Source organism: Oncorhynchus clarkii, chromosome 17, assembly GCF_045791955.1.
Source record: "Oncorhynchus clarkii lewisi isolate Uvic-CL-2024 chromosome 17, UVic_Ocla_1.0, whole genome shotgun sequence".
NCBI lineage: Eukaryota > Metazoa > Chordata > Actinopteri > Salmoniformes > Salmonidae > Oncorhynchus > Oncorhynchus clarkii.
Genome location: NC_092163.1, coordinates 60,127,255 through 60,149,042, shown reverse-complemented (window position 1 = coordinate 60,149,042; position 21,788 = coordinate 60,127,255). Strand labels below are relative to the sequence as shown.

At 39.2% G+C, this 21,788-nt stretch overlaps 1 protein-coding gene across 1 annotated transcript; it reads left to right on the top strand.

Annotated features, from left to right (window-relative positions):
- The first annotated feature begins 16,088 nt into the window (after positions 1 to 16,088).
- LOC139369863 (fez family zinc finger protein 2-like) lies at positions 16,089 to 19,381 on the top strand. Its single transcript, XM_071109145.1, has 5 exons — positions 16,089 to 16,174; positions 16,440 to 17,281; positions 17,588 to 17,722; positions 17,841 to 17,973; positions 18,724 to 19,381. The coding sequence occupies exons 2-5, from the start codon at positions 16,496 to 16,498 to the stop codon at positions 18,984 to 18,986; spliced, it is 1,317 nt and encodes a 438-aa protein (XP_070965246.1). The 5' UTR covers positions 16,089 to 16,174; positions 16,440 to 16,495; the 3' UTR covers positions 18,987 to 19,381.
- Positions 19,382 to 21,788: the final 2,407 nt, after the last annotated feature.

Here is a 21,788-nt window from a genome sequence, read left to right as displayed (position 1 = left end):
TTCCCATCTAAAAACAGGTGCGATTCTTTGCGAGGCATTGGAAAACCTACCTGGTCTTTGTGTTTGAACCAGTGTTTAAAATTCATGGCTCAACTGAAGGACCTTACAGATAATTGTATGTGTGGGGTACAGAGATGAGGTAGTCATTAAAAAATTATGTTAAACACTATTATTTTACACAGAGTATGTCCATGCAACTTATAATACGACTTGTTAAGCACATTTTTACTCCTGAACTTATTTAGGCTTGCCATAACAAAGAGTTTGAATACTTATTGACTCAAGACAGTTAAGCTTTTCATTTTTTTTTATTAATTTGCAAAAAAGTCTAAAAACATAATTCCACTTTGACGTTATGGGGTATTGTGTTTAGGCCAGAGACACAAAATCTAAATTTAATCAATTTTAAATTCAGGCTGTAACACAACAAAATGTGGAAAAGGTCAAGGGGTGTGAATACTTTCTGAATGTACTGTAGTATGTGAAATTTCAAAAAATATAGCATGCTTTAAATGCTAGGATGGCTTTTCAACTAGTAGAATTCGCTGCACACTATTGAGAAAAATAATCGTATTTCGAGGCCCAGGTGTGTCTGGCCCAATACAAAATGGACCCACACCCTATGCACTTGTGGAGATCTGAGAGAGTTTGATTGGTATAAGTAATATGGCAAAAACTCACCTAATCAAAGGACAAGATGGAGATATTTACCATATTAATTATTAACAGATCTCCACAAGTGCATAGGGCGTAGGGTCTAGGGCTGTGGTGGAAAAAGTACCCAACTGTCATACTTGAGTAAAAGTAAAGTAACCTTAATAGAAATTATTAAAGTAAAAGTAAAAGTTCCCCAGTAAAAAAGTCTAAAAGTATTTGGTTTAAAATATACTTAAGTATCAAAAGTAAATGTAATTGATAAAATATACTTAAGTATCAAAAGTCAAATAAAAAATATAAATAATTTCAAATTCCTTATATTAAGCAAACCAGATGGCACCATTTCTTGTTTTAAAAATTTCCGGAAAGCCAACACTCAGACATAATTTACAAAAGAAACATGTGTGTTTAGTGTGTCCACCAGATCAGAGGCCGTAGGGACGACCAGGGATGTTTGGTTGATAAGTGCGTGAATTGGACTATTTTCCTGTCCTGCTAAGCATTCAAAAGTGTACTTTTGGGTGTCAAAGAAAATGCATGGAGTAAGAAGTACATTATTTTAAAAAGTACTCAAAAATATGAATAGTAAAGTACAGATACCCCCAAAGAACGACTTATGTAGTACTTTAAATTATTTTTACTTAAGTACTTTACACAACTGGTCTAGGGGTCCATTTGGGATTAGGACACTGACAACAGCTGATAATCAACTGAGGGGAAGTGCTGTACCCAAATTAACAAATGGCTGGAATCAACACAATTGCACATCAGATGATGCATTCTCAGTACGATGAGCCTACGATTAGTACACAGTGTGCAGTTTAAGTAAGTAGTAGGTAAGACAGATTGGAGATGGTCATTGCCTTTAAGTTTCAACACTCAAACGCTGAACTTCAAAGAAACAGATTGAATCCAGCCCTCAGCTTTATAATCGCTAGAACCGTTCGAAAGCTAGAGCCAAATTCAGATGAAGAAAACAGAAACCCCTCTGTTTGTCACAACTGGAGACGGTCACAACCGCTAAATAGTGTACATCGGAGGTTACTCACCAGCCGAGGAGGGCCTTGAGTGGAGGAGAAGGGCAAGATAAGAGAGAAATTATGTGTTATTAAATTCAATTATGCGAGACCCCTGATGATGTGAGGCCCCAGGCAATTGCCTGAGTTGCCTAATGGTAAGTCCGTCACTGCTGCTATATAGGCCTATGACTTATCATGAGGTATCTCATGTAGCTAATCCTTATACTGTAATGTGTACATGTGTACATTTTCATTTTAGCCATAGGCCTACACAAGCATATTCTGAGATTCATCCAGAATGTGAATAAGAAATTCTAAAGTCCAGGGGCTTGATTCAGGCTTAGGAAATGTAGGCCTTGCCTACGCACGCATTTCCTACACACTACTTAGTAGTTGGTATTCAGACTTACCTTATGCAGGTGCATAAAGAGCTTTGCAGGCTGATTCCCTTGCCAGCACTGAATACGTTTAATTCAACTGCTGAAAACCTCCCACTTCCTGGCCAACAAATGTTCTTGTGGAGATTTCATTCAATAGGGTTTTCTACTAAATGCACAATACCAGGTGTATTTCTTTATTTTGAAAGTTATATATATTGAAAAGTTGATTTATATCTCAACAATGGACTAATCAAACAAATAACAAAATATAGTTTTTGGGTGTAGTTTTCCTTTAAGATGCTTTTGGGAATCCTGTCCCTGAATATTAGGAATCAATTACAAAATGCATGTCAACACAGCATATTCATCTCCTTTTCAGCACCAATTGGTTGATTTAAAAAATACTCTGATCTTATACCTTTTTTTAAAAAAAGCAGGTTTGGAGAGCCTTTATGCACAAAATATATTATATATATTATATATTGATGAATCAAAAATAAAGTGGTTTGATTCATCCTGAAAGTTGCCATATTCAATTGTTCAATCAATTGTTCAATCAATCAACAGTGTACAATAGGCTACATGTCCAAAATTATTGCACAACTTGTAATATTAGCCTAATATGATCAACTATTGCTAGCGATCCTGAGGAACAACCACACAAAGGTGACAGACGAAAAAAAGGTAAAAGGATGTAATGGAATGGTGCAAAATGTAAAGAAACCAGCACTAAAGTCAGTGACAAGTGTATGTGGGTATACCTGACAGGGGTTACAGACAGTGGCTAATATTTCACATGATGCCAATTGTAAAATAAAAATTACAGTGAAAAGTCCGGGCATATAATTAAAACATTCTAGAAATCATAAATCAACTTGGTAGGTTTGTTGGTATATTGTCATTTGCGCATGGCTACAGGCTATAGCCTGGGTCTCCAAATTTCACCCCAAATGATAAGGCCAGCATTTCATCATCTTCACTGTGGAAAAGGTGAAATGCTGATATGCTTCAGTTTGCTTCCATATGACTGGTTCAACATAAGTCTCCATGGATCATAAGGAACAATCACCTAAAACAATTGCTATGTGTATTTACAATCACCTTCTCCAAAACTGATTGCTAATTTACCTAGCTCTTATCAATAGCTTTTATCCATGTATAAATTACAGTGCATGGAGAATGCGGTTATTTCTACCGGATAAAATAAAGCAGATGCTTTTCCCACTTGGAATCGGCAAGTTCACTCGACCTTATTCATGGTTTCCTCACGCGTAAAGATGGTAGAATTACAATATATGGAAATTAAGTCAAGGTCAGAATACAGTGTATCTTTAGACACACATCTACCGCCGCGTCAATTGCTTTGATCTCGACCCTCGACGAATAGTGTGGATGAATAGCATGTTTTTCTCATGCTTAAATTCAAAGTCAGAATACGCGTAGAGAGAAAAGTGCATAAAATGGGAATTACGTTCCATTTACGCGCGCTTAACTCGGGTCGGAATGGTCCTCTCTGATTCCTTTTCATATCAAGTGCTTGGGGATAATTTGAGGAATGAAGAGCTGCGGCATTGAGCAAATGAAAGACTTCTCATCCCTGCATACATTGTGGTTAAACTCAAAACACTATTTCTCCAGATCATTCTTGTCAGGGGGCGTAGGGCACAGTCAGACAAACGAGAGAGGCCCTACGCGGTAATGTTCTTCCTGAGACTGCGTATCTGACCTAATTGTGAGAGCGTAGGCTTTGTTTCTTTAGAGGCCCACCACGTCCGCTCCCTGATATAGGAATAACCGACAGCAAAGGCCAAAACGTTGTAACTCAGCATCCAATCTAACACGTGAGGGCCCTCGGGATATTATACATTTAATCAGTACATAAATCCAGCCGCAATGCAACAATTGTGCGAGGGAGAGGACACCGAGACGTATTAATAGGCCTGGAGATTTACGCCGGCACGATCTCAGCTGCTTTGGTTTTTAAGCTTCAATCAGGTTAGGAAATTGAAATGATAACGGTATCCAAATGAAAGATTCGCAATTGACCATCACAGCAAGAACTGGCCCAAGTCTCAACACTGGAGCACATGCAGTGTGTCCTCCAATAACAGGGATAGGGATGACTGTTGAGGCGCCCATATCAGAGCCAGCAGGCTCCCTCAGACACGACATCACAGGATAATAACAACAAGAACATTGACATTTGAGAAAGATAACAACCTTAATAAAAACATTGGACTAACAAATCAATTGATCTTCCCACTATATTTTAAGCAAGCAATGTGTTATATATTCCTACAAAAATATATTTTCTAGTCTGCTGCAATCAAATGTTTGTTCAGAACAGCTTGTATTTTAAGGGAGGGTGGGCCTATTTTTGTTTGTTGTTTTGAGTGTCAGAAGTGTTGGAATTGCCTGTTATTTAACAGAGCAGGTAGATGTCAGATCCGTTTAATAAAGGCCCTGCCAAAGCCTCTTATGTTTTCCTGCCCCTCCACAACCTTCTTATCTCAGCCTTAAGAAGGGAAAACAACCCAACTGATTAATTTTAGATCTTTTTTCCATGAAAAGAGTAGCTTACAGTTTAAAGCAATCTCACACAATGTTCAGTCAAGACATCAGGCCAGTGTATTAGAGAGAGATGTTCTTGCTGTCTGATCATACAGTAAGCCCATATGGGGATCAACAGTATCACAATCAGGAACTGGGGCTGCCAATTCCACTATTGTTAAGGATTTAACCCCTCGATAGACACATTGTATTTTCCATATCTCTTTTTAGCAAATATTTTGTACATATAATAGTATTTCACAATATTCTTCCAATGGTCAGAAGTGGTATAGAGAAACTCTGGAATTGGGATGATGAAGAAACAGAAGGAAAAGAAAATCTAGTACTAAGAATAAGTAGCCTACTTTTAAACATACACAATGATGCCCTGCATCCATGACAACCTTCAATGCCCTTCAGAAAATGCATCAAATTGCAATCCTCAACTCATTCCAATACACCTGTCCATATAGCCCACAGTCCAAAATGCTAATGCAGAAAATCCCTCATGCAACGCTGCTCTGATGTCCTCTTCTGTGCTGGTGAATGACCTGGGGAAGCCTGGACTGACCTGAGTCAGGCTTGGGTATCCTAGGTCTGCATGGCTCTACTGGACTCAGAGCAGGCCCAGAGGGGACTCTCCCTTCAACCTGCTGTCAATCACTTTAATTTTGGCAGACACATGGGGTCTGTGCAGAGTGGGCGGCAGCCAGCAGGGCAAACCGAGGCCTCTCAGGTGGCCATACATGTTCTGTTCTCTCAGGCTTCCTCACCATTGTCCTGCTCTGCCATTCACTCCTCTGCTCTAAGCATCAAAGGCAAGGCTGCCCCGTGCTTTGAAAAGCTATGGGCCATTCATTACTAACAGTATGGAGAACCTCCTGCACTTGGATAAGGGGTCAGAAAAATAGATGGATGGGAGGGAGTTGGAGGAGAGTAAAAGTGGCACCAATGACAAATGTTTCAAAGAGATTGACAATTAAAAAAGGTGGGGGAAGAGAAACGTGCTAAAATGAGAAACGTGCTTAAATTGTATTTAATATGGGACATGCTGAATGTGTGTGTGACAAAGAGTGTGTGTGTGTGTGTGTGTGTGTGTGTGTGTGTGTGTGTGTGTGTGTGTGTGTGTGTGTGTGTGTGTGTGTGTGTGTGTGTGTGTGTGTGTGTGTGTGTGTGTGTGTGTGTGTGTGTGTGTGTGTGTGTGTGTGTGTGTGTGTGTGTGTGAGAGTGTGTGGCTGTGTGTGTGTGTGCTTGTGTTGGTGTTCTGTAGGTGAAGAGAGGCAAACAGACAGAGTGCATGGTGGTTGGTGTTGAGGGGCAGGTGAGGGGCAGGAGATCTGACAGGCTAGAGGAACTCAGGAGGCCTTCAGGACACAAACACTGGCTGACAAAAAGACTCACTCAGGAATACATTAAAAAAGCCATTTCTGCAGTCCATAGCACAGGAACGCTCCATTGCTTTGACAGAAAATGTTTTCCTCTTAGTAGGCATTTTATCAGCAAACTTTTCTCAAGACACTTGATTTTCCTCTGAGCACTTTTATATAAAACAACAAAGCAGATATAGACTATGCTTTGATGCGTCTTAAGACATATTTGTGAAGACCTCTTGTGACAACTTAAGACAGGTCTGGGAAAATATATCTCCTAAAGTCTTAAGATGTCTTTAAAAATCTCTGTGTCTCAAAATGTCAGTAGACTTTATTTCTTAACTTACAAAATCTCAAGACAGAGATGGCTGGTATGCTGATTACATTTTACTTTCCACGAGTTTGAACAGTGGTTCAAAAGAATGTGGCCCATCCCAGCCTATGACCCTTTGGCATGGCCAAATATCATACTCAAAATCAAAGTAGTCCTTTGAGATTTAATACATCATAACCACATGAGACCACAGTACATTCTGTTAGGTGACATGCTGGTCCTGTGATTCTCTGAAGTAACACATCTGTAAACATAGCTCTAATGAAGCGATGTGCACAAGTTCACTGAACACCAGTGCTTCCCTGTGGTCACACATTCACATTCCATTTACTCACATTAAGACGGTGGTAGAAGTTGTCATCCTCTGTGTGACCACTAATGGAGAGTGTGAGGACCACTGTTGGTCGGTTGGTAGGCCTAACAGGAGATTTACAGCCTGTGTTTAGCCATTGACAAACTCATTTGTTGGGGTTTTGAAATAATACTGCCTGATGCTATTTATGATTCTGTCAAAATTGGTAAGCATAGGCCTAATGGTGAGAGGGGCTCAGGCTAACCAGTCCTGGGATCTTACCTAACTGGAAATGTCTCATGTCCAGGTTTAGGGTTTAGCCTCAACCCTAACACTAGCTTCATGTCCATATCCCAGCTCAATCCTAAACCTAACCCTAACCCTAGATTGGCAATACATTGCATTTACAGCTGAAAACCTAATCCTAACCCTAATCCACGTGTCAATCTCATTCCACGGAGAGCGGAGTGTCTGTGGGTTTTCGCTCCTCCCTTGTATTTGATTGATGAATTAAGGTCATTGATTAGTAACAAACTCCCCTCACCTGGTTGTCTAGGTCGGAAAGGAAAAAACTCAAATCTGCAGACCCTTGGCCCTCTGTGGAATAAATTTGACACCACTGCCCTAACCCATACCTTAATACCCTAACCATAGATTGATAATACATTACACTTACAGCTGAAACCTTAGCTTCCTGTCCACATCCTAGCTCAACCCTAACCCTAGCCTCAACTGGTTATACTGTATATCGTACTTTATTCCACACAAGGGTTTAATGCCGTTAGCCGGTATCCCGAGATTTCCCAACCAAGATCCTTGCCATTTCCTAAGAAAAAAAACATATGGGTACCATGGACCAATAATATACAATTTCTATGCCACAATTTTGCAAAAACTACAAAATATGCACGTGGGAAGCTGCATGAAACAGACATATCAACTATCTGGCTTAATCCGTAGCCTACATTAGACCAGTTATCACACCACTAGCAGCCTATCATTTACTCAACATAAAGTCTCCAATAGACTTCATAGGCTACTTGCATGGCTTCTATAAATTCAATTACTATCTGTAGACTACACACAACCTCAACGCAGTTTCAGTACAGACAATCTCCATCACACATTCACTAACTTCTAAACTATAGCTGTGTGGCTCAACATATCTGTGGCTGACTACTCACTGTTAACAAAACGACTGATTGCTTGGTGCCCTTCAGTTATACATTCATTAGTTGTTTCATTTAGTACAACCCTGCGAGGGAAGGAGTTGGGGGGGTCTCATTATCTTTAGGTTTTTCTTTTCCTTTTTCTTTGTCCTTTTTGTATGCATAGCGGATTATTATACATTAAATGACAGAAATGCTCATATCTTTGTGTCACTGTGCCTAAAAAATGTATTTTCCTTTCCTTTTATTTGCATATAAGCAATGTATAAATGCTGATCATTCTAAGGGGAAAACCCGCCAAACCCGCCAAAAGCTTGTGTTATTGTAACATTGTATACAGTACAATGGCAGTCGGTGACGTTCATGATGAGGGAGTCAGGTTTTTTTTCATGAGCATGGCCTTATTTCTATTACAGCATATTGGATAACTGTCATTCATATTCCATTCACCCAGTTCAGTGTAACATCAATAGATTTAGGTTACTACATGATTTTCTAATTTTCCCTATGCCCATCATGAGGTTGCTACAACATAGCCTATGAATGAAAGTTTACAACGTAGGTGCACACAGGTCGAGAGAAAAATTTGACGTGACAGACAGTGACACATTCAATATCGCCTTGCACACTCTTTCCTGCATCTAGGTGATCTAGGGCTAATCGTTAGTCCAACAGTTGCAAACGAGAGTTTCTATAGGACAAATTCAGGTATGTTTATCTCAGTTCCATTCCGTTTGCTTCCGTTTAAGAAACTTTATTTAACAGAATCGGCGGAATGAATACACCCCTGATTAAGCGTAAACACAGTTCACTTTCATAGCAGCCACGTTGTATTCCATCTCGCATCTATGCACTCTTCTCCTCTCACCTTTTCCCTTTGTTTGTGGACTTCAATGCACAACAAATCATCTGAAAAAAACTTTCCAAGCCAAGTCAAACCATATCAATACCACTACACACAGCTTTCATCGCTGTCACCATATTGGCTAAAGCAGTGGTTCCCAAACATTTTATAGTCCCGTACCCCTTCAAACATTCAACCTTCAGCTGAGTAACCCCTCTAGCACCAGGGTCAGCACACTCTCAAATGTTGTTTTTTTGCCATCATTTTGCCACACACACACACTATACAATACATTTATTAAATATAAGAATGAGTGTGAGTTTTTGTCACAACCCCGGCTCGTGGTAAGTGACAAAGAGCTCTTATAGGACCAGGGCACAAATAATACTATCATAATAATCAATCATTTTGTTCTTTATTTAACCATCTTAAATATAAAACCTTATTTGCTCATAAATAACTCACCACAGGTTAATGAGAAGGGTGTGCTTGAAAGGATGCACATGACTCTGCAATGTTGGGTTGTATTGGAGAGAGTCTCAGTCTTAAATAATTTTCCACACAGTCTGTGCCTGTATTTAGTTTTCATGCTAGTGAGAGCCAAGAATCCACTCTCACATAGGTACATGGTTGCAAAGGGCATCAGTGTCTTAACAGCGCTATTTGCCAAGGCAGGATACTCGGAGCGCAGCCCAATCCAGAAATCTGACAGTTGCTTCTGATTAAATTCAATTTTTACAGAACCGCTTCTTGCAATTTCGATGAGGCTCTCTTGTTCGATATTGGTAAGTGGACTGGAGTCAGGGCATGAAAGGGATAACAAATCCAGTTGTTTGTGTCATCCGTTTCGGGAAAGTATCCAACTCACTCAGGTGCTTCGCTGTATCACAATTTACATTGTCCGTAAGCTTGAGTTCATTTGCACACCAAAAAAATCATACAATGAAAGACCTGTGTGTTGTCCTTGTTAATGCAAACAGAGAAGAGCTCCAACTTCTTAATCATAGCCTCAATTTTGTCCCGCACACTGAATATTGCTGCGGAGAGTCCCTGTAATCCTAGATTCAGAACATTCATGCGAGAAAAAACATCACCCAGATAGGCCAGTCGTTGGAGTAACTCATCATTATGCAAGCGGTCAGACAAGTGAAAATTGTGATCAGTAAAGATAACTTTAAGCTCGTCTCTCACTTCAAAACAACATGTCAATACTTTGTCCCTTGATAACCAGCGCACCTCTGTATCTTGTAAAAGCGTTACATGGTCGCTGCCCATATCATTGCATAGTGCAGAAAATACATGAGAGTTCAGGGGCCTTGCTTTAACAAAGTTAACCATTTCCACTGTAGCTTCCGAAATGTCTTTCAAGCTGTCAGGCATTCCCTTGGCAGCAAGAGCCTCTTGGTGGATGCTGCAGTGTACCCAAGTAGCATCGGGAGCAACTGCTTGCACGCTCGTTACCACTCCACTATGTTTCCCTGTCATGGCTTTTGCTCCATCAGTACAGATACCAACACATCTTGACCACCAATGTCCAATTGATGTCACAAAGCTGTCCAGTACTTTAAAAATATCCTCTCCTGTTGTCCTGGTTTACAGTGGTTTTCAGAAGAGGATGTCTTCCTTAAACGTAACAGACATATGACGGGAGCTGTGCCAGGCCCGCCACATCTGTTGACTCATCCAGCTGTAACGCATAGAATTCACTGGCTTGTATGCGAAGCAGTAATTTATTCAACACATCCTGCCATGTAACTGACGCGTCGTGAAACAGTATAATTTGATAAAGGCATTGTCTCTATAGATTTGTTGGCCTTTTCCCCCAGCACTGGCCCAGCCATATTCGCGGCAGTAGGAAGAATTAAGTCCTCCACAATAGTATGGGGTTTGCCTGTCCTAGCCACTCGGTAGCTCACCATATAAGACTCTTCTAGCTCCGTCTTATTAATGGTATCTTTTGCTTCTATACATGTCTTACTACTCAAAAGTCATCTTAATTCTCGCTCAAAAAACTCCTGTGGCTTATTTTTCAAATTGGCATGTTTTGTTTCTAAATGTTTGGTTAAGCGTGAAGGTTTAATTGAGTTGTGAGATAATACTTTTTCACATATGGCTCACACTGTGGCTCGGGAAAGGCACTACTCCCAATGTAAGTGAACCCCAAATCAATGTAGTTATCATATTTGCACCTCTTCAATGGTCCAACGTCTCTGTCTGTTGTTCAGTGCTTTCCCTGGTAAAGGGGCAGTAGCTCTTCGGCTGCCTCAGATTCACAACTGTTAGTGTCCATGCTAGCTGGGCTAACAACAAATGTAGAATTACTGATGCTAGCATTGAATGTGATCGTGGAAGCAGAACAATGTGTGTCGTCGACAGGTGCAGGTGTAGTACTGCTGGTAGTAGCAGTACTACCACGAGAGCTGGTATGTGTCTCTATGGACAAGGGCCTTACTTTTTTAGCCATTTTCCCATTTTCGAGCAAATGGAATGAGCAGCAGCTATGTTTGGCTACATACGGTCCGTTAGTGGAATTCCCGCAAGAGAGTAACAGTTAATGGGGTTGGATATTAATTATTTGACTAGGCTACCTGTATTTGACATTGTGTTGTTATTTCGCAGAACACTAACGTAACGTAAACTCACTCACTTTTGTACATCTCCTTGGTCCGTACAATTGACCTTATTTTTGCGCCCCAAAAACGTAATACTTCCAGATCAACTGTAATATCAATACCAATGTAAAGCACAATTTCTCCCCTTTCCAACAAAATTAATGAGGAGACCTTCATGATGCCCATCTCTGCATAATTCAACAAGGCAATGAGCTCCGTCGGGTCTTTTTAAAAATGGCGGGTGGGGAGCGAAGGCTACTAAGTGATCTTGAAAGGGGGAAATATGTTGTGTGAAGAAAACAGTTTTTTTTTCACCCGATTTGTCCAATTAATCAACTTTAAAATGTAAATAAAACATAAAGAATTTATGTAATGTCTCATCACATACCTGTTTTGAGGTTTGTGTTGAATTTGAAGAGGGGTTAGGGCTGCGCTAACGTTAGCTTCACAAGTGAACTGCAGCTGTTCCGGCTTTTGAGTGTCATAATGGCTCGCATTATGGCTCATGAAATATTAGTTTAATATTAGCAGTAATTATATTAATTTAGACAAAAATCATGAATAATGAAGTTTTCTTACAAGTGTATATGGTTAACCATGATTTTAATCTGCGAGAGAAGGGCTACCCCTGGTGGAAAGAGGCTGTATGGCACAAAATGAGTCACTGTACGTTAGGTAGTGACACGTCACAATGTAAAGTACAGCATCGGGAGGGGTCAGTTTTTTCATCTTTTCTCAAATACTGTAATCCATTACCATGTCAATCAACGCTGAATCGAAACATAGTTCACATCCCGGATGTTGATGCCAAAACAGTCACTACAGTCACATTCGTTTTCATTGCATCCTTCTCGCGGTTACGCACATTTGTACAGAATGGGGTGAGTTTATGTTAGATGGTTTCATTTTATTTTTGGCAGTGAAACCAGGCTACTCAGGCAAGAAGAAAAACTCATCCAAATGTATAGCCCGGTTGGAAAATATAAATGGACTGTTTGAAAATGTGAATAAAAAAAAATAAACAAGAAATATTTTTATTGTTATTTTCTTTTTAACGTTAATCACATTTTTATTTGTAATGTCATAGTCAACATAGCTAATAAAACTAACGGTTAATAAACCCCTTACAATCATGAAGTCACGTTTCAGTGTATAGTTAGTAAGCAGTCTAGCAGTTACACCAGTGGGTCCTGGCGGCAATAAATTAGTAAAACCAAAACCTTACATTGGCTTGGAAGAGTACAAGTGTTGTGTTGGATAGTCATAACCAGCTAGCTAACATAGCATCCCTCTGTTTGAGCAGGGTGTTTGAGAAGGTTAAACTTGCTAGCTAAGTCAGTGAAACTGAAAGTGAAAAAAAACATGAAATCTCTCTCTCTTGCTTCTCCTTCGTTTTTGAAGAAATGTATTTGTTCAAAACTGTTAAACTATTGTCTTTCTCTCTGAGTCAACTACTCGCCACATGTTATGCACTGCAGTGCTAGCTAGTTGTAGCTTATGCTTTCAGTACTAGATTCATTATCTGATCCTTTGATTGGGTGGACAACATGTCAGCGCATACTGCAAGTGTTCAGAAGTTGTCATAATTACTGTATAAGCCTATGGAAGGGGTTGAGAATCATGAGCCTCCTAGGTTTTGTATTGAAGTCAATGTACCCAGAGTAGGACTGAAACTAGCTGTCATCTGGCTACACCATGGTGCTACCCTATAGACTGCTGTTGAGGCTACTGTAAACCTTCATTGCAAAACAGTGTGTTTTAATCAATTATTTGGTGACGTGAATATATTTAGTATAGTTTCATCAAAAAATGATAACTTTTTTAATGTTTTACAACGATTATTTAAAATAAAATAAAAATCACTGAGGAGCCTCCACTGATTCAGTATAGTCTTGTATGTCATGTTGTAAATCAAATCAAATAACTTGTGCTTGCAGCCTAGAATCAATGACATATTGTGGTGGTGAATAAAACCAAAATTAACATAGAACTGTTGTTTCCAATAAAAGAAAATGTAATTAATGTTGTTGTATTGTACTGGAAAAAATGACAACAAATTATAATTTAATGAGTTCAATTAGGAAAAACAGTTTAACTTTTTGATTGGGGTGAGACTTATCAAGACTTACAAGACTTATCAAAAACCTAAAGGATCCAATGGGGTTGTTTTACAATATGGAAAAAAAAGTAGCCCAATAGGTTTCCAATAGGATTCTCATAGAGGTGACACAAATTCCTATAGAATTGCGAGCAACTACAGTATAGGATTCAGTAGGAGACATGTTCTCTGGTCACTTGTGGCATCGTGGCCAACTCTCAGCGGCAGGTCGCTCTGGAAACTTCTCGACTTGACTTCCTGCAGAGTCAACAGGACCAAGGCGTTCTCAACACTTTGCCTCCAGTGTTTGTCACTGAAAATAAAACAAAGAAGTTTGAATGTCTGTAAGTTTCTGCGTGTGTATAAACTGAAGAGAAAATATAAATGTATTTAATAAGTCAATAGGTTTAACAGCGATTCTGAATGCTGTTTGTTACTTTTTGCTTCATTTTCTAATTCAAAATCATGGTTTGAGATAAGAGTTTATAATGTACACTATAATTGAATTAGGTTTGGAGTGAACCTGGATGCCAAACAGCTAGCAGATGTCATCATACATTTGGCATCATGAGCTTGGCACAGGTGTTTTATTATTGTTGTCATTTCACCACCACCTCACCTTTTTAATATTGCATTATACGTATAATTGTGAACTAATAAGCTGTCTACTTTGAGTATGAGTAGACTATATCCGGGATAAACTTTGCAGTTAATGATTTAAAAAATGTATACATTACATACTGTACATTGAATTATATTAGACTTAGAAAACATGATAGTACAGCAAGTCCACCGTTTACTAACAAATATAGTATAGGTCTAGTGTATCACAGTAATAGATTGGGAAACAATAAACAAACAAATGTGTCATGCAAATGCAGCGTCCCGGACAGCTGCATTGTGTAAGCTACATGTTTGCTTGCCTGCTTTGGAAAGGAGAGAAAGGAAAGCTAGTCCCCTAAGTCGATGCCCGAGCTAATTGCTGAACGTGTTAATGCCGAGTAGTGTGCCGAGGTTACAGCAATAGGATCAATGTTTATTGTGTGGAGGAGCCGGTAGTGGGACTGAATAAACTCAAATTAGAGTTACATCATTTACATATGAGTAGAATTAGTGGGACTCGTTTAAACCATTCTGCGCTAAAGTTGCAGGTGTGTAACGGGATTTAAGATGTAGCATAATTGCCCTACATATTCAGGTCTTGGTTACATAGAAATGCATACCTTTTTTTCATCAGTAAAGACAGACTGTTGTGAAAATGTATGGCTTATTTTCGTATATTTTCTACATACATTTCATTTATGACAATCATATACAAAAAGAGCAGAGAAACGAACGGAAGTCAGTATCCTAAACACCTGTTTGTCCCTCAGTTTAAACTGTGAAACAAAGTAGACATAAAAGCAGTTTATCTCAGTTCACATTTTCCACATTCACCCATTAAGAAAGACTATGTCAAGGACATGTAAATTAACTTATCCACACTCGATGTCTTACAATCCTTGTATTAAGGGGAGAAAACCTTAGAATGGCATGGCCTACATAATAAACATCAACAATGCGTTGTCAAACCATTAATAGGCCTAAAGGAAATCATAATGCGCAGTTGTGTGTGAACTTGCCAAGTTCTTTTGGAATGTATTTTTGTAGTCATTTGTTGTGCGTCTCAGGTAAAATCGTCTGCAAACAAATGAATTTAAGCTGGTCCTTATGAAAAAAAGAGGAGAGGGCAACTGGTCATTGTAACAAGCACACAAAACTCTGGATTCCAGCAAACTTTTTATACTGGTTTAAAAAGAGCTATTTTTATTTAAAGGTCTACCTCTGACCAGGCTAAGTCTTTTCTTCCCCCTTAATCCGTTCTTTTATTTCAGAAAAACACAAAACCAGGTTCCACGCAGTGCTTTAGTAGCTAAATGTGAAAGAGCAGTTTTTTTCGGGCTGAGCTGAGCTCTGAATCGCTCTGGAAAATTGGTTCTTCTGAATAGGTGGAGGAAAAACGTTTAATAGGATCCGAGGGAGGTTCTGCTATTGCAATCTGCTCTTTAAACAGGTGGAAATTGGACCTTTATAATTATACAAATAGTAATAAACCAGCATGGAAAAAAACTATTCCATCTCCAAGGATTAGCAACTCACAATAAAAAGTTTGTCTGGTCAAACCGGAGGACAAAAAGTATTATTGTTAATCAAGTTAAACAATCTCTGAACGACTGATAAATTGTGAATTGTACTAATTAGAAGCATACAGTACAATTAGAAAACGTGTTATATGATCTTATTCACTACTTAGCCTAATATTTACAGATATTCCAATTCAAAACATGGTAGCCTGAAATAAATCGAATACAATGCAAATGCTAGGCCTTTTTACTAAAACCAGTACTGTTGTCAACAACAATCAGCAACAAACAAATTATGCTAACAATAACAATAGCATAATAATAATAATAATAATAATAACATGCAGCCTACAAATAATAACAAACACATTGTTCAAATTAACATGATCAAATGGCCCTCATCTTTTAAAGGAATAGACTAAAGCATAGTTATTCGATTAGAGAATGGCTGGTGATATAAGCAGAGAATTTGAGGATGGAGACATAAATAATCATCTGTAATAACTGTCATGTATACCACCCCATGGCAGTATATAAGTGGGCGGCGGGAGAAGGGGCAGGGCTGGTGATGGCGTTTCCTTGTCACCCTTGATATGAGCTAGTCCATGTGATGTAGCTAAATGCAAGAGACAGTGATCTCGCGCTGATGAAGACGTCCGCTTCCAAAATGTGACAGAGCAGTCACGCTGCTATCTCCGAATACATCTGTCGTCGCTTTACAAAAAGGTAAACTTCAACATTGACTCAGACGCTACATTTGCTATCAGATTCTCAGAGGTGCTGAATAGGAATGAACTCACTGCTTTTTGCCCTTTTCTTTTCCTTAACGAGCTCTGTAATGTTCTGTTCATTTTGTGTGTACTAATGAACATTAATCTGGTACCCCTGGACGCTATTGTTCAAGGGATGCCCATTTGAATGCAAATGTGTGAGATTGTAATACCAAGGCGCCTATTAAACTGATGTGCGTCCGGTCTTTTCTGGAATTCAGGAGGCGAGGACAGGACGGCTGGTCGGCTGCTGCTCACACCAAGTTCGGTACACAAAATGTCAAGTTCTCTCCCTTTGGGAACGGCAATGTCTGTCCCACGACTCGATGGCGGTAGAAACGGAGTGTCCGCCGCACCAAAGGCGCTGGCCTTCTCCATTGAACGGATCATGTCCAAGACCTCTGAACCAAAAGTCCGTTTGGATGAGCGGCGAGTAGTGGAGACTTCAGAGGGAATGAAGATGCTGGGTCTCTGCTCACCTATACCGTGCATGATCCCCCTACAACCTTTTAGCTACGACTTACAAGCCAAGGCGCTGATGAATTACTCCGAATTTTGGAAAGCTAATTTCAGAGGAACACTATGCACTTCTGCGGCGATGTGCAAAGCCAACTGTGGGATGTGTGGCAAAATTGACTCGGGGTTGAAGCACTCTTTATTACCGGGGAGGGTGATAAAACCCCAAGTCATCCACCAGGCAGTGGCGATGCCCACCAACGGCTCTCTTTATTATTTCAACTACCTGGACTCTGCTTATCACCAGTCTGAGCTGCTAAGCGGACACTTGTTTTCCTCTGCCATGGCCAACTCACAAGCCCAAGCTTCTCTCAGTGCGCACCAGAAACTGCTACTGCTGGAGAACGCCAAACTCGCATGCGCTTCCACCGAAAAGTTTCCGACACCTCAGTACCCACACAAGGAGCATCTCCCTGGCCAGCTCGACCAGATAGTGAAGGAGAACCATAGCCTGAGCTCGGAGAAAAATGGAGTGAAAGCGCATAGCAAGCACAACAGCTCCACCGACGGGAAACCCAAAAACTTCACCTGCGAAGTGTGTGGAAAGGTAAAGCATTTCATTCAGTATAACGAATGGCAAAAAAATAATAACGATGCAATTGTTATTGTTCGTTTTGTTTGTTTATTATTTGCTATGCAAATCACTTACATTTCATTTAAAAAAAACATGTAGGCCTATAGACAATAACGCAGTATCAGTTATTGTAAATGTTTTGTGCAGTAGATTAGAATAGGCATACCCTATTTACTTGGACATTAAATTGAAGCTGACATGTCTTTTTCTCATTATCAAAACATCTCACAAATTAAATACAATAAAACTGAAAACGAGCTTGTTTGTTTTCTTCTGCAGGTGTTCAATGCCCATTATAATTTGACACGACACATGCCAGTGCACACAGGCGCGAGGCCGTTCGTGTGTAAAGTGTGCGGGAAAGGATTCCGTCAGGCCAGCACGTTATGCAGACACAAAATCATCCACACACAGGTGAAACATGTATTTCACTCGATAACAACTAGATTAGTTATATATGCCTATATTATAAACTCCCTCGAGGATTGCTTACAAATAATAATAATTGAGATATTTTGTATTTCTTTATCAGGAAAAGCCTCATAAATGCAACCAGTGTGGCAAGGCGTTCAACAGAAGTTCGACGCTGAACACTCACATACGGATCCATGCCGGGTACAAACCTTTCGTCTGCGAATTCTGTGGGAAAGGATTTCATCAGAAAGGTAATTATCACTATTTAAACCTTGGTCAAGATATTCAGGATATGTCCTCTAATGTAGGCTATATTTACAAAAACCAGCATTATAGGTTTCAGCCTAGACTATATGTTTTGAGATTAATATAACACCAGAGAATCATAATAAAATAATCCAGATCATATTATTTTCAGCCTGCATTATAAATTCATGAAATGAATATCCCAGACAAATATTAATAAAAAAATCATGCTTTTATAACAATAACTAGGCTATATGATGGTGGTAATGATATATCCCAGTTATAACATAATGATAATGTAGACTAGATTACATCCAAAGGTAAACGCAAAGGCACACAATTCCCAATATTTAGAGGCATGTCCATATTATTGGTATTATTGATATCCAGTGCTGCCCTCTGATGATGTTGAAGCGTCAATTTAAATCGGACATGTCACTTTACACTAACTAACTCTCCACACAAGACTCTTAAATTCGCCATGGGTCAAGAGACAGACCTTTCTCTGGTTTATAATCCAACCGTTTTCAGTTGCTGTTGCGTTTGATTGTGACAAAGTTTGACAACTTCTTGACTTCGACATGCAAATCGCTGATTAATGAAGGCTGTAGAATGGAGCGCCTTTGTGAAGAGTAACTTAATTGTGAACTGTTGACCTTGAGGAGAAAAAAAGGAGCTAAATGTGTTCCCTTTCGTGTATGATGTTCATTTTATTCGCGATGTTAATTTTTATTAATTGCATTTCCCAATTTCAGGAAATTACAAGAACCACAAATTGACGCACAGCGGAGAGAAACAGTACAAGTGTTCCATCTGTAACAAGGCCTTCCATCAGGTCTACAACCTAACCTTTCACATGCACACGCACAACGACAAAAAGCCCTTCACGTGTGGAACCTGCGGGAAAGGCTTCTGCAGAAACTTTGACCTGAAAAAACACATAAGGAAATTGCACGACAATAACTCATGTAGGCCTATATCTGTGGCGACCGATTCTTCCAGGGGACCCGAAAGCTGAGTTTTCCATTGGATTTGGACAGTCTCCCTCACACTTAAATTGACACGTTATTAAGCCTCGCCAGCGCAAATGTCTCAATGCATTTGTTTCTCCAGTTTTCAGTGAGTGATGAAAACATCAAATACAATTGTTAAAAGAAGGGAACCTATAAAGCATAAAAATAAACATTGGGACGACTTGATAGCCTGATGAAAAGCAAAGTAGTTTTTTTTAGGTTTTATTCGATTTTTAAATTACAATAATGAGGATGGGAATTTTGCTTTGTTGCAGCAGTGCAGTAAATCTGACCGTGAATGAATGAATGTTATAAACATTTAAGAAGAAAATGACTATTTGCTCAACCCATGGGGAAATTCAGGAGGACGTGTTGTTTTTCTTCTATTGCATAACTTGTGAAAATCGAATTGTAAATAATGAAAATAAAATGTTATTTAAGTGTTTTACCTTGGGCGCATTTGTATACATTACAATGTAGGCTACATACAACTAAATTGTAACCTATATGTGGATAAAAACGTTTTATACATCAACATAACTTACATAAAACATAAAATGTAATGTTTAACAATTTCAAAAGTTGCCATTTATTAATAGGAAATAAAAAGTGTATCGTACATAAAATGCTATCGAAAACGTTTAGGTTTTTGAGAAAAATATGCCTACTCTAAATGTATATAGGAGTAGGTTAGTCAATGATTTGAAAAGGCCTATAACATATCAGAACGGAATTGTATTGATATTTCAGCCTTCTTTCAAATCAAGTTAAATGTAGCCTATGCCAAAAAAAAACAGTTGCGAAGACATTGATCGGTCTGATAAGCCTATAGGCCATTTCATCCTCTCAAATATCCAAATGTTTGCTTTTTCACAAAAAAGATTAGCAAGCAGCTGTTTTACTAGCACCAGTGTGTGGGCTAGTCTGGGTTTATACGCCAATAATACATGGCTCCTGTTACTTGGTTGGGAGAAGTAGGCCTGTGTAGCATTATACACCTCCACTTTAAATTGGTAGCTATAAATTCAGTTTAAGCACTTTTTGCCAGACAAAGAGACAAGTCTGATGATGCTACACTTGACTTCCGTGTAATGGCACAAATGATCAGATATAACATGGACTCTTGAATGCGAATTACATTAATCAGCTAAACGCCGTCGATGGTAGGCTTCCGCGCATATACGTGTTCATCAGAATATGAATAATAGAGCACTTGGGCCATATCATCCACCTCTGTCCAACTTTAATAAAGGATAACGTATTCTGCACACGGCTCCTGGAACAATATTATCCTTGCGGCTAACAGAAATTCTGACGAGAGACGGGCGCGTGCTCACAAATCTTGGTCTACCAATTAGAACGTGTAATAATTATGCACCATGCCCAGGGACCGGTTAGAAGGCTAATATAACCAGTTGAATGGTCTGTTCACCTCTTGTCCACCCTGGTCCTGCTAGTTCACATAAAAGCTCCTTCAAAGACCAGAATATACCAACTAGTGTGTGTTTAAAAAAAAAAAAATCATTGTTATATTGTCAGTTTAAATTATATTTTGCTGTTGTCACATCGACCAATACTTTTATGTAGTCCTAAAGGCTCACATTATTGTTCAACATATAGGCTCTAGGAATAATATTTAAATATGTCACACTCTACCCGTATTTGTAGGCGTTGAACATTGTGCGTAATTTGAACACTCTTGTGTAGTGCCAGACACAGATTGTGCGTAATTCCAGTTTAGGCTACGGAGTTTTCAATAGAAATCCAAGCAAGCCACGTCACATTGCGTCATAAATGTTATTAAGTGTATGCATTAATTGTTCTATCAGAAGAATAACACATATTTTCAAATGTACTTTCGTTAGGCCTAATTATTCTCATATTTTAATTAGCCTACGTAGGATAGACTATAAGCAATTTTTCTATACAAACATTCCAAAGCTTCATCAAATAATACAGTTTAATTGACCACAGTCAATTAGTTGCGGGTAGGGGGTTAGCATATACAGAAAAATATCATAATCAAATTCCAACACAAACATAACAGCTAGAATATCACGGGGTCATTTATGCCCAATTAAACAATAGGCAACGCTATCAAGTTGGTATCCCCTCGCACGGACAATCTGGAACATGTCCACACCTACAATCATATTGGGTTGATGGGTCGAATAATCACTACAGTGTTGCCAATGTTACTTGTTTTTACGTCTTATAACAACAGGTTTGTTTTGTTTTGTATAAACAATCTTTACAACTCAGCCTACATTGAATTTCAGTATCCATTCATCCATCTTTGTTAGGGAATAGTCTATAGATGGGAAAATGCGAATGGTGCGAGTTTCTCAAAATAAATGTTTGTGTGTAGAAACGCGTCAGGGCTATGCACAAGAGTGTCCGTCTTGTCCAAAGCCGGAGAAAAGAGTGCAGGGGACTGGAGTAAACAACCTAAAGGCAGCAGCGTTGCCCTTTTCTCTGCACATACCTCTCACGCATCAGAGCAACCAGCTTCGCTTCTAGAAACACGTTAATTGACAACGGAGCTCATTACTGCGTGCACATGTAAAACAGCGAGAGAGATTACCAACACAAGAGCGCATTAATCAACTGTCAACAATTGAGAACATCTACACGACCAGGATCACCCAAAATTGATGCATTTACAAGTCACAAAAGGCTCGGTGGAGACAGGAAGAAAAGAAGAGCAAGACTTTTGTTTGGCCATTTCAATTGATTGGGAGATTAACAGGAGTAGCTTCAGCTGTTTTTAAGGGCTGAGAGGAGAGAAAAGGACCAATTAAGTCCAC